The sequence below is a fragment of the Salvia splendens genome, chromosome 1 (assembly GCF_004379255.2).
Source record: "Salvia splendens isolate huo1 chromosome 1, SspV2, whole genome shotgun sequence".
NCBI lineage: Eukaryota > Viridiplantae > Streptophyta > Magnoliopsida > Lamiales > Lamiaceae > Salvia > Salvia splendens.
Window position 1 is genome coordinate 21,189,402 of NC_056032.1, and position 12,967 is coordinate 21,202,368.

General features: G+C 33.9%; 1 protein-coding gene across 2 annotated transcripts; it reads left to right on the plus strand.

Annotated features, from left to right (window-relative positions):
- Positions 1 to 2,335: 2,335 nt before the first annotated feature.
- Positions 2,336 to 9,392, plus strand: LOC121745184 (KH domain-containing protein At3g08620-like). Of its 2 annotated transcripts, none has more exons than XM_042138993.1 (7): positions 2,336 to 2,767; positions 2,846 to 2,934; positions 5,488 to 5,654; positions 7,586 to 7,702; positions 7,782 to 7,898; positions 8,116 to 8,268; positions 8,752 to 9,392. In XM_042138993.1, the coding sequence occupies exons 1-7, from the start codon at positions 2,679 to 2,681 to the stop codon at positions 8,893 to 8,895; spliced, it is 876 nt and encodes a 291-aa protein (XP_041994927.1). In that variant the 5' UTR covers positions 2,336 to 2,678; the 3' UTR covers positions 8,896 to 9,392. The 2 variants fall into 2 exon arrangements, with proteins under 2 accessions (XP_041994927.1, XP_041994936.1); XM_042139002.1 differs by having other exon boundaries at positions 7,589 to 7,702.
- Positions 9,393 to 12,967: the final 3,575 nt, after the last annotated feature.

The following is a 12,967-nucleotide window of genomic DNA, read 5'->3' on the forward strand; positions in this document are numbered from 1 at the left end:
AAAACTTTGAACCCAGAAATTGATCATAAGAAGAGGCTGAAAACGAAGAGTCGCGTCTCTTCGTTTCATAACTGTTTTTAACAGTTTTTGGCGGGAATAGGAAATTGCAAAATAGTCCTTCAACTTTCGGAAATTACGTTTCCGGATGAATTTTCTATACAGCTCAACCCCAGCCAGGGGCTCTGCCCCTTGGACCCCGCTACTCGGGGGCGCTGCCCCGAACCCCCGTCTAATCATAAGGAATTCAAATAAGTGTACACTCCGCACTTCCAACTTATTTGATGTCTCATTATGATCACGTTGATCAATCAATTTAATCCAATTACACTAAAATATCCAACATCAAGGGGATTTGTGGAGTACTTGCTGCGGTGGTACACTCTGTTCTTTGTGGCGCTGGAGTCTGCTCTCTCTGCATGCAGAGCTCCGATGGCCTTTTCTTCCGTCGATGAAGCTTTCGTGACTACCCTCTTCTTTCCCATATTCATATTTGCGTCGGTGGGTGGTTGGTGGATGGAGAATTTCGGTCTTCCTTGAAGCAATCACTCTCCGGTGTTTGAAGTTTGCAGTGTTCGACGGTGGGGAGACTGCTATGGTGGTTAGCGGTTGTCTTCTCCGTTTGAAACTGTGAGTCGCAGACAAATTGAATAGGTGAGTTGTGGGGTAAAACTAGTTTACCTTTTTAAATGAAAAAAAAACAAAAAAAAAATCAAAATTTTCAGCTCAAATTCCTTCCCCCAGCTTTCCTCTTAGCAAACAAGTTTTTTTACTAGCCTCTACCACCTTTTCGACACTTGGAGAATATTTTACTTTTCATTCCTTAGTTCGCACTTCCTACTTGACTTAACGGATTTTAAAAAGAAAGTGAAATTTCTAAACAAACTGATCTGTTGGATAGATAATCCAATAATTTAACTTCATTTAAAATTACTTCACAGTCAGTTTACAAAAAAAATTTGAAAATCTTTTTGGCACTAACATTTTTTATTACCTTCCCAATTTGATTAAAAACCAAAAAAACATAAAAATTTAAAATTTAAGAAATCCGATTACTTTCCCAAATATAATTATGACAACCAAACATAGCCTAACAGATGTTAATGGGTCAGGTCAACTTATAAGGTTTTGGATTAATTTTACTGGGACTGCGGATTAATAGAGCTAAAAGTTGATATGTGTAGCTTATTCATGACATTTAACTATACTTATATTCTAATTATTTCAAACTTGATAATTGAATAATTTTGTTTTGAGTTAAAAAAGAATTGGTGACACAAATTTATCAGTGGAAAATAACCAGTATATCAGACTTATTATATTGAAAAAATTTAAAATTTTGGTACATCGTGATTATCGATACAATATGATCATGCCGAAAGATTTTAGTACAATAACGGTATAATTTTTATATATCGCGACATACCAAAATTTCAAGTATATGTCATGAATTATGGTATATACCGTAATTTACAGTATACCATATAATACTGACATCATAAAAACAATATATACCATGAATACCAAATATGTTTATAAATAAGCTAAAATATTTAAAATATAATATTATATAACAATATAATGGTATTACAGTATACCGTACCAATCCAATCATAAATATACTACTACCCTCTTTGTCTCTTTACCATAGATACATTTCTTTTGGCACAAGATTTTTAAAAACTATGTTAAGTGAGTTAAATATAGAGAAAATAAAGTGGGAATAGAATAAAGTATAGAGATAAAGAGATAATAAAGTAGGAAAGATGTAATGTACTATTATTTTTTTGGCAATAAATAAAATAGCTCAATTATAATTTATAATGCAACACCCCAAAAAAAGTATTCCCTTTATCCCGACTAAGATAACAAATTTCATTGCCGACACAGAATTTTAGGAGTTGTTGATTAATATGTTTAAATGGAGAAAGAAATGTAGGTATAATTATTAAATTGAGAAAGAAATAGAATAAAATATTTTAATTTTTAAAAGAAAAAAATGATTACTGTATTAATTGTAGAATGAAAAGTAGTTTTTATTTTCAAAAATAAAAATAAGTCAAACTAAAAAAAGTGTACTCCTTAATATCAAACTGTATTTATTGAATAAAATGTACCATAAAATTACCATTTTACCATTTCATAATTAATTAATCTAAAAATATTTTAAATGTTGAACAACTCATTTAATAAAAATAATCAATTCTCAATTGAAAAAAAAAACTCAATTGATTACAAGCTTATATAATGTATATAATAAAGTATTTTATAAGTATATACGAGGAGAAGAGTGATGACAAAGTCATCCGACATATGCATTGAAAGCCTTAACCTACACAATCTTGCGGCAGAAACCTTTCCCCTTCAACCATCTCTTCTCTGTCTCCCTCTGCAGTAAAAACAGAGGAATTCATTATTCATCACTCCCTTTCTCTCAAGAACTCCATTTATTTACAGTTTTCGGAGACAAAACTCCAGCCAAGAATCGTGTGTATTATATACAATACCCCACACCTATTTATGCCTCCAACTCAACACACCCCAGAAATACCTCATTCTTTTTTGTTATTTCATTTCCCCTATTTTACTCTTTCCTTCCTCCTTTTTTAGGGTTTTTCCTTTCACACTACACTCTCCCCCTCCCCTTCCTCTTCTACTCCTCTTTATATGCTTAATCCGCCATGTCTAGTTTGTATCCTCAGAATTTGAACTTCTCTCCGGCCAGAAACATCCCTTCTCCCCATCTCAGGGCCAACCCCGATGCCGAGAGGTACTATTTCTTTTTTATTCTTTTTTTTCTCTTCATATTCGCTGCGTTTTGTTGTTTAATCGTCTCGATTCCTTGCAGCCAGTATTTGACGGAGATGCTGGCGGAGAGGCAGAAACTCGGCCCTTTCATACAAGTCCTCCCTATTTGTAGCCGCCTCTTGGATCAAGGTTGGCCTCTTTGATCCACTCTTGGATCTGATTTTATCCCTTTTTTTATTATTGCTTTGATTTTACTGCGATTCTATGGCTCTGATTGTTGCTGTTTTACATTTACATTTACCCTTGCTGTATGGTTCTGTGACGAATTAGTAATTATGCTTCTGGATTTATTTCCTTGATCAATAGCTAGATTAGCTGGTTTTTGTGATTCTTTCTTAACAATGGTAGAATCAGTAGTGGAGGTGGTTAGCATCATTTGATGAGTGTGATATCATGCATTACGCAATAGCGTTACTAAAACGATGCTTTTGCTCATGTCATGAAGAGGAATACGAAACTGATCTTCTGGGGATATGGTGATAGCTGTTGAAGCACACCCATAATCTTCACGTCATGGAAGTGCCGAACTCTTCACATGATTGTGCTATGTTATTATTAGTAGTTTTTGTCGTGTTATGGTGTATACCAATATACGTATCATGATAACACCGAGGTATGCAAATGAATAGGCATACCGAATGGCGTTTGCGGTGATGCGGTGATAGTGACTTTTCCTAATTTGAGCATGGTCATCACACTTTATGGTTGATGAGTAAAGTTAATATCTTTGAGATCTTTAAAGTTTCTTTATACGATAATTTTGCTGTTCTACTTCATCATACGTGTATACTTTCAATTGGTATGTATAAGGTTACTTTTCCTAGTTTGAGCATGGTCATCAGACTTTATGGTTGATATTAAGGTTAATATTATTGCAATCTTTAAAGTTTCTTTAAGTGATAATTTTGCTGTACTACTTCATCATGTGTTTAATTTGCTTATGCTGCATATGTATTAGTAGTATTTTTTGCTGGTGACTTTTCATCATCCATTCATCACCAAGGATTCACATTCTCATTAGGAAATGGAACAAAAAAATCATATATATTTCAGCATTAATAAACAGTTCTGGTGGTAATTGCCATTGGCATTGGGTTGCAGTCCTATGTATCTATGGGGCCACCTTATCTGCTTTGTGTGTGACATGTTAATCAGCACAGTGTTGTTAGGGTCGCGGGGCGCACCGGGTCGATGGGGTGAAAATTCCGGTCGCGGGTCGACGAGTCGACGGGGTCGAGAGACCCACAAAGCTAGGTTAATTTTTTTGCCTTTTAATATTAAATAAAATAAATATATTGCTCTAATGTTTATAATATATCAAATAATATAAATGTAGACGCAATTTATGTGAATAGAGATAAAATGGAAAATAGAAATGATCAATATATCAAAACAATTCATAAGTCATAACACAATAAATAATTGAAACAATTGTCTGAAAATATCAAAATAAAGGAATATATGAAGGGCGGCGGCAACAGATCTTTGAATTGTTTATTTGTTTAGGAGTGAAGAGGCCGAATTCTAAAGTGTAGAAAGTAGTTTGAAAAGTTTGATGTGGTGCATGCATATATATAGAGAATTGTGATTGAGAGAGTCAGAAAACATGTGAGAGATTTGAGAAAATCAGAGATAGCATGTGTTTAGGGCGACCCAGGCGACCCAGCGGCGACCCTGTATCTCGATCGACCCACCCATGTTGGGGCGGTGATGGTCTCGACCCAGGCGACCCGGGCGACCCGAGCGACCCGAACGACATTTTGACAACACTAAATCAGCAAACATATATAATTGGCATTAAACAAAAGGAGATACAGTCTCCCAGCTGCATATTGTTGACAATTGTGGTTTGATTTAGATTTTGAATATCTGAAAGTACACACATGCTTTACTTAGAAAAATCATCCTTAGTGGTATTGTCTATGGTTCCAGATTATGCATTGCTCGACTGTAATTGCTACAAATATCATATCCAATTTCAAGCCATGAGATTTTATCTTTTGTGATTGCTGGAGACTTCGAGTTTGCTGGTCCAAGAAATTTGACTGTTGTATCTCTCTGCTATAATTAAGCAGCAAAATCTGGTTTTTGATATCTTACTTTCTGAAGCAACATTCCAATTAATCTTGCTTTTAAAATGGGAAATTTTGGTTTTGTTCTCCATTTGGCAATGGATTTGGTTTCGATGTATTAAAATATACATGTTTTTGCTAGGTATTCAAGCAATACACATGTTATTACATACTTCCATGAGAAAGAGAGATTAAACATCACACGATTGAATTAATGTCTGTTTGATGGTGCCCAATTTGTTTGATTTATGATTATATGTAAATGTTCAAATTGGAAAATTACCATATTCTCGTTATAAGCATAAGTTCTGGACACTTTACCTAGTGTGCTGTGCCCTCTGTTTAGGAAGTCGTGACACATATAATCTTAATGGCTCACATCCCTTTGATGCATTTAATATAAAATCTTTCTTCACTGTTTCTTAAAACATGTACCTGTAAATGATTTGCTTCTTGGTTATTTCTAGTTCCACTCTCTTTTGGAAATAGATTGTTCTATGTTGCTTTTTTCTCCTTATTTTTATTTGAGATTTTCAAAGCACTGCCTGCATTTTTGTTGGCTGCTTTCATAAAAAAATATTTATTGAAAAAGGGTTGTTTCTGATGGCAGAAATACGCAGACTTACTGGAAGAATCACCAACCATGGGTTTAATGATTATGACAGGCTACAACGTGGTAGTCCTAATTCGGTGCCTTCTCTGGACGTGATGCCTGATGTTGGTGGAAAAGGTTTAGGTAGCTGGAACGGAAATGGCTGGAACAGCATGCAACACGAGGTGAGCTAAGATTTCATCACTAACCAAAGCCTACAATTCATCTTTTGTGTACCCTTCTCTACACACCGATTCTTGTAGATCCTCTCAAATGTCAAATCCATTTGCTTCTTTTAAACTCAATTCTTCATGAATAGGTTAGTGTAAATACTCAAGTTACTGCCTCAGCTTGGTATACTTTCGTTGAGAAAGTTACTCGCTTATAATGCATGCATGATAAATAAAACTAGCATACAGCTTAAGGATGTACAGAGTTGGTTTACCTGTATATCATTATTCACTGACTAGAAATCTGGGGCCTATATTTCAGAGGGCATGCATATTCGAGCAAAAAAGTGGTTGATACTATCTATAACTAACCATATATAGTTTAGTTACTTCTAGGTGATATAATTGATAAAGAAGTAAGATTGTAGTGTTGTAACTTGCATTGCTTCTAGTATGTATTACATGAAAAAAATTGACTAGACTGCCTTGTAAGTGGATGCACAAATAGGTTAATTGTAAGAATTCAAATCATATGCGCACCTGAATGCATTTGCTTTTTCACTCTAAATCTGCTTTCAATTCCTGTTGTTAGAGAAGGTGATGTTCTCATAGGAACCTGTATAAAATAATGAATTTTTTTCTAATTAAGGATGAGATTGGTGAGATTAAGTCATTGAATTATCAGTTACTACACTAAGTCATAGCAAAACATACAGCTAATGTTAGAATCTGAGTCATCTGACAATGAACAAAATGTTGTAGGTTCACGAGTTCATAACTTTGTTTGTTCAAGTATTATAGATTTCTGCTTTTGCTATCTATATAGATTTTTACATTTCATTTCCTTCTAATATGCTTACTATTAAATAACCTGTTTTGTTTTTTTTTCAAATTAAGGAACCTGTATAAAATAATGCATTTTTTTCAAATTAAGGATGAAATTGGTGAGATTAAGTCATTGAATTATTAGTTACCACACTTAAGTCGTTGCAATACATACAGCTAATGTTAGAATCTGAGTCATCTGACAATGAACAAAATGTTGTAGGTTCATGAGTTCATAATTTAGTTTTAGGCATAGCCTAATACCTTTGACCAAATCTAAGTTTGTCTTGAACATTTAGATTTCTACTTTTGCTATCTATATAGACTTACATTTCATTTCATTCTAATATGCTTACTACTTAAATAAGTTATATTGTTTTGAAGAGAGGTGACGTATGACTATTTTACAACTGCTATGGAAAATTTTAGAGTATAAGAGTGGAAGGAATCCTCTATAGTTGAACTTTGTATATATTACATTCTCAGAAGCAATAAAGCATGTGTACTTGAACTAATGCTGTAACTTGACACCCTGTATATGATATTTTCTGCTGCTCCACAATGTTCCCTTAAAAATGTGACCTAATATTTTAAATTGCTCAATGAAGGTTCACTTTTTATTCTTTGATGTTTCAACTAACCTGAGAAATAGATTAATTAAGATTAATGCTTTATAATCCAGCAACACCTGCAGTCCTCAAGACTACATCATCCAGGCTCAAATAGCTGCATTAACTCTTTCTACCATCTAAAATGTTTTGACTTGATTTCAATAACCGGTATAATTCAAGAAAAATTCTCCACCGTGTAGAGTTGAATGGTTCTTCTAGATATAAGAAACAAAATGTCCCATTCATAGTTGAGTGCATTATCTGATTGTAATGCTAGATAACCTCTAGATGTCTAGGTGGGTGGTCAGTATATTATCAGGATCTACTTCATGTTCAAACTGAGGCTCATTGAGTATACTCTTCTAGCAACAGTATTGGCCATCGTTTGCTTTTTTTATTGTGAGGTCTCTGTCGTTTCTATTCCAGCATGTACTTCAATATCTTGACCTTTTGGAATCTAAAATTTTGTTTTTAATGTGGTTTGCTAAGCATCGGTGTTCTCTTTTGTAGCAGATGCTAGGAGGTCCACAGGGTATGGCAATAGACTGGAAACCACCTGGAAGTCCTAGTTCGTTCCTAGTTAAGCGTGTACTGCGCTTGGACATACCAGTTGATAGATATCCGAATGTAAGCCTTTGGAACTCTCTCCTTTTTTTGTAGATCGATTAATGATTACTAAGTTTGACAAATTGTTTCTGGACAACAGTTCAATTTTGTGGGAAGACTCTTAGGTCCACGGGGCAATTCCTTGAAACGTGTGGAAGCTTCTACTGGATGTCGTGTCTTCATCAGGGGGAAAGGTTCAATTAAGGATGCTGACAAGGTAAGATCCTCTTCTTGTCTTTGAAATTGAGATTACATTTTGCTATTGTCCTTTTACTACTATTTGTCTGTGAATTACGAATATAGGAAGTAGGCTGAACGTGATGTTGATCTATTGATGTACAATCCAAAATTATTACAAATTGATAAAAAAAATTGCTTATAATTAGCCATTATCTTGCTCATGATAATAAATGCCTTAATATCTTCTATTGAAGGAGGAGAGCTTGAGGGGAAAACCAGGCTACGAACACTTAAATGAACCGTTGCATATTTTAATAGAGGCAGAAGCGGCCGAAGTACCTGCTAGTATTGTTGATGTAAGACTGAAACAAGCCAAGGACATCATTGAAGAACTGCTGAAGCCTGTGGTAAGTTGTGATGCTCATTCTTTTCAGCCACTATTTCATCCCCTCAGATTTAGGCAATGCTGGAATTCGACTTCGCATAAAAAAACTGTCTTCTGATACTATTGCTATCTGTGGGTCAGAAATAAATTAATCTTGAGACCACTACACCAGTTTTATAGGTAATTTTTACGACATTAAGATTTTATGCTCATGCAGATTGTAGGAGCTAATAATAATTATGCAGTCCCTTTTGGCTCCTGTACTGTTTTCCTCATCCTAGAAAACTGCACAATCATAATTTGGACCACGAGTTTGCGTTTGCCTAGTTATTTTGTAGTAGAATATAATATGACCATAGTCTTCAGTATGGAATTTGAGGGAATAAATAAGATCATATCTGAACTTCAACATTTTTAAACGGTCGTGACCATTGTATCAACTTCCGAAGTAGGTAGAGGAATATAAAGATTCAAAACTAATTTGATTATTTATCTGGAAATGCAGGATGAGTCCCAAGACCTATACAAGAGACAACAGCTTAGAGAACTGGCGATACTTAACAATATCAAAGAAGAGAGCCCTCAGCCAAGGGGGAGCGTGTCTCCCTTCAGTTCCAGCGGGTTAAAACGCCCCAAAACCAGTTGGTAATGGTAACAGACATCTTATCTCATATTCACTACTGGTCTAGGGGTTGGTTCTTGAGAAGAAGCTGTGAAGGTTGTAATGCCATATCATAGTTGAAGAAGATGCATATCTCCGATCCAAATGTTGGCAATCAAGACTAGGCTCACGAATGTGGGCCCATGAACTTCAGATGAAACATGGTTGTGAGGTGAGAACGAGGATCGGGGAATGGATTGCTTTACTACTGCTTTGTCGATATAGGTCTTGTTAGAGGAGTCTTGTATGATAATTATTGGATTTATTTGTTGTTTTTTAAAAAAAACTAGTTTTGCCTCTTTTTTTTCATTTTTCGTTTTCTTTTAGATGGTAGAAGATGCATTTTGAACCTTTGTGGTGCAATTTCTCAGCCTGTTATAGGGTTTGAGTATATGTTTATGACATCTAAAACCATGTCATAATAATGATGTTACGGATGCTTCGCCGTTGCCTTATTATATGCTACACTTTCTCAGCTCTTCTAACTTTTAATTTGTCATTTTTGAATCGTATGCTTGTTCTATTGATTATAGTATGTATATTGAGGGATTATTAAAGAAACTTTTGAGAAGATTGGTTTGATGAGAGATTAACTTTTGATGTGTAATTCAATCACCATATTAGTTTATACATTTATTTTATTGTCCTTACGTTTTTAGGAACAGCTTCTTAAATATTTTGGTGGCTAAGGGGATTTCAATCCAAACCGAAACTCGTGAGTCGGCCCGAATAGCCCGGTAAAATTAGGGGGTTAGGGTGGTAATTCTGTAAACGGGTTAGCCCGAATGGGTTGATGGGTTAAACGGGTTGGCCTGAATGTGTTGCGAGTCAGCCTGACGGGTTGCAACTTTTAATTAAAAAGTATTAAGTTTTTGAATTTCATGTGGCACAATCATTAATCTTCTTTAATCTTTATTCTACACTTTTCCACTCAATCCCACACTATCAACTTTCAAATTCCACTTCGACTCATTATTCCCTCGTTCCATCATCTGTCACTACTGTCTTACCACCACCAAAGCCAATCAAGACAAAATTAAGAACTAACCCTTCAAAATTTCAATATATTTATCATTAAATAATGTTTTATGTAAGATATGATTTTTAATATTCATAAAGAATTAATTATGAACAATGCCAAAATAATGACACGAACACAAGTTTTAATTCAAGTTGACTGATTTAATTTTGATTTATGTTGTTTATGTTATAGTTGATCGAGATGAAAGGCTTCTCTCAAACTATTATTGAAGAAAACTATGAAAATTTAAAGATTATATCTGATTCTAAAACTATGAAGAAACAAATATCCAAATATTAATATCATATTCTAGAGGAAAATTTTGAAACAAGAGATTATTTTTTAAAGTTTGTACGCCCGAATAGCTTAATGGGTTAGCTCGAAACCCGGTGGGTTCGGGTTAGGGTAGAAAATTTTGCCCCTAAAAATTCATAACCCGAATAGCCCGTCAACTCGACTGGGTTGGCCCAAACCTGAACAGGTTAGCCCGATTGACATCCCTAGCTAATATCATGAAATTTTTAAAATTTTATTTTTTCCCATAAACTTTGACATAATATTTTGAACTTAAATACTTGTTGAACTTTTTTATTGACAACAGAATCCGACTACACATCATTTGTCATCACATCACATTAGATATCGTTATCAAAATATAATAGTGATTTGATTACAAAGTTCCTAAAAGTTAGATATGGTTATTCATCTAATTTTATATAGCCAAATTCCGCACTGTGTGGAAAAATTCAATAACTATTTAAGTCGGTAATATTATGTCAAGTTTAAAGTGCATGAGAAAAAAACAATTTGAAAATTTTTAGAATATTATGCACCAATATCCCTTTATTAAATCTATATTGTGTTCATATACCTTATTACGGATTGTAATCAAATGATAATTCACATCTTTCTGTAATAAATAATAACTCAATCTGGACCACGTATTCTTTAGATATAGTGGTAGCAATTAATTTCTATTTTTCCTTAATTTTATAAATGAAAAAAATAGTTTTGCCATTTGAATATAAAATCTCAAACAATGATTCATGTCAAATCCTATGTCGAAATCAATTTCTCTCCCTTAAAATAATTTAAAATTTAAAATTTCACATAAATTTTTAATTTAAATTATTTTTTAGTAAATATATATTGAATTAAAGGTAATTTTATGATGATTCTAACGAAATCCTAATTGCATGATATTATACTTCATCCGTCATAAGGAAGATGACTCCTTCCTTAGTTGGCACGAGAATTTATGTAACTTTATTTTGTGTGTTAAATGGAGAGAATAAAGTAAGAGATGTGAATAAAGTAGAGATAAATGTGTTTCTATTTTGAGTAATGGGTCATTTTGAATGTGATAGTATAAAAAGGAAAATTAGTCATCTTCAATGGGACAGAGGAGTATCAAAGAATAGAAAAAAAATACTTCATCTGTCCCATAGTAGATGTCACACTTTCCTTTTTAGTTTGTCCCACAAAAGATGTCACATTTCCTTTTTTTGGAAAAAATTCTCTCTCACATTAATATAAATATATTGCTTTCTCTTTCCACTTAACACACAAAACAACACCTCCTAAAATCTCGTGTCAATCCCCAAGTGTGACATCTACTATGGGACAGAGGGAGTAATATTTTAGCATAGGAACAAAAATATTCTTTTAATGTGAAGATAATAATACTCCCCTCGTCCCAAATAGAGGTTATACTTTGCTTTTTTGTTGTCCACAAAAGATGTCATATTTTTTTTTCTTCAAAAAATAAACCACTATTAATACATCCAACCACATTCTCCCTCTCCCCCCACATTATTACTCCAAGTACCATTTTCTCTCTCACACCAATATATTCAAATATATTTGCTCTTTTCTCTTAAACCACTAAATAAAACTTCATTTGTCTCAACTTAGTTGAGATATTGCTTTTGAGCACGTAGATTAAGAAATTATATTAAGTTGAATAAATGAAGATAAAATAAGAGTGAGTAAAGTAAGAGTGATTAGATTTACTACACTCGTCTAAAAAAATAATAGACAAAATTTTAAAAAAGGTGGTAGAAACAGTGTTAGTGAACTATGAGGTCCACATTATTAGTACTGTTGGTAGTGTTTAAAGCTTCTATTTTTGTGGACGAGGGTAGTATTATTTTTTGCTATAAAGAAAAATGACTCAACTAAATTGGACATCCTGAGAAGAAAAACAACTCAACTAAGTTGGGACGAATGGAGTATCTCCTCAAATCGTTGTCATTCCCAAGTGTGACATCTGTTGCGGGACGGAGGCAGTACGTTTCTTCACAAACTGATATTGCTCTATAGAAAAATGATACTGAGTTTGATACAAAATGTTACTACCTCTGTTCCAGCCTAAGTGAGATGATTCTTTTTTGGTACGTCCCAGCCTAAATGAGACGTTTCCTCTTTTGGCAATAATTAAATCACTCCACTCTCCTTTTTGGTACGTCCCAACTTTATTATTTCTTTATCTTTCTTACTTTTTTCTCTCTTTTACTTCACTATTAATAATTTAATTAACTAAACAGCACTACCTAAATTCCTATGCCAAAATAGAAACGTCTCAATTAGGCCGGGACAAATGTAGTACTGAATACAAGTAAGGATATTACTCAATAGAGAAAATGATACTGAGTTCGATATAAAGATACTCCATTTGTTCCCCATTAGGAGTCCAATTTTTTTGTTTTAATCCATCCCCCATTAGGAGTCTCGATTAGAATGTTATGTATTTAGAAAGAAAAATAACCCCCCATTTTCCACCTAACTACTCCCTCCGTTCCATGTTAATAGGACATTTGTTTTTGGCACGGAGTTTAAGAGTAGAGTGTTAAGTGGATGGTGAATAAAGTAAGACATGAAAAGAGAATAAAGTAAAATGGAGTATTACTTTTTGCCAAAAACAGAAATGACTCTCTTAACATGGAACGAAGGGAGTATATAATTTGTCGTTAAGTTAAATATTTAATTAAAAAAAGCTCCACCCAACATCCATGTACATTACCCACCCCATTCCGATCT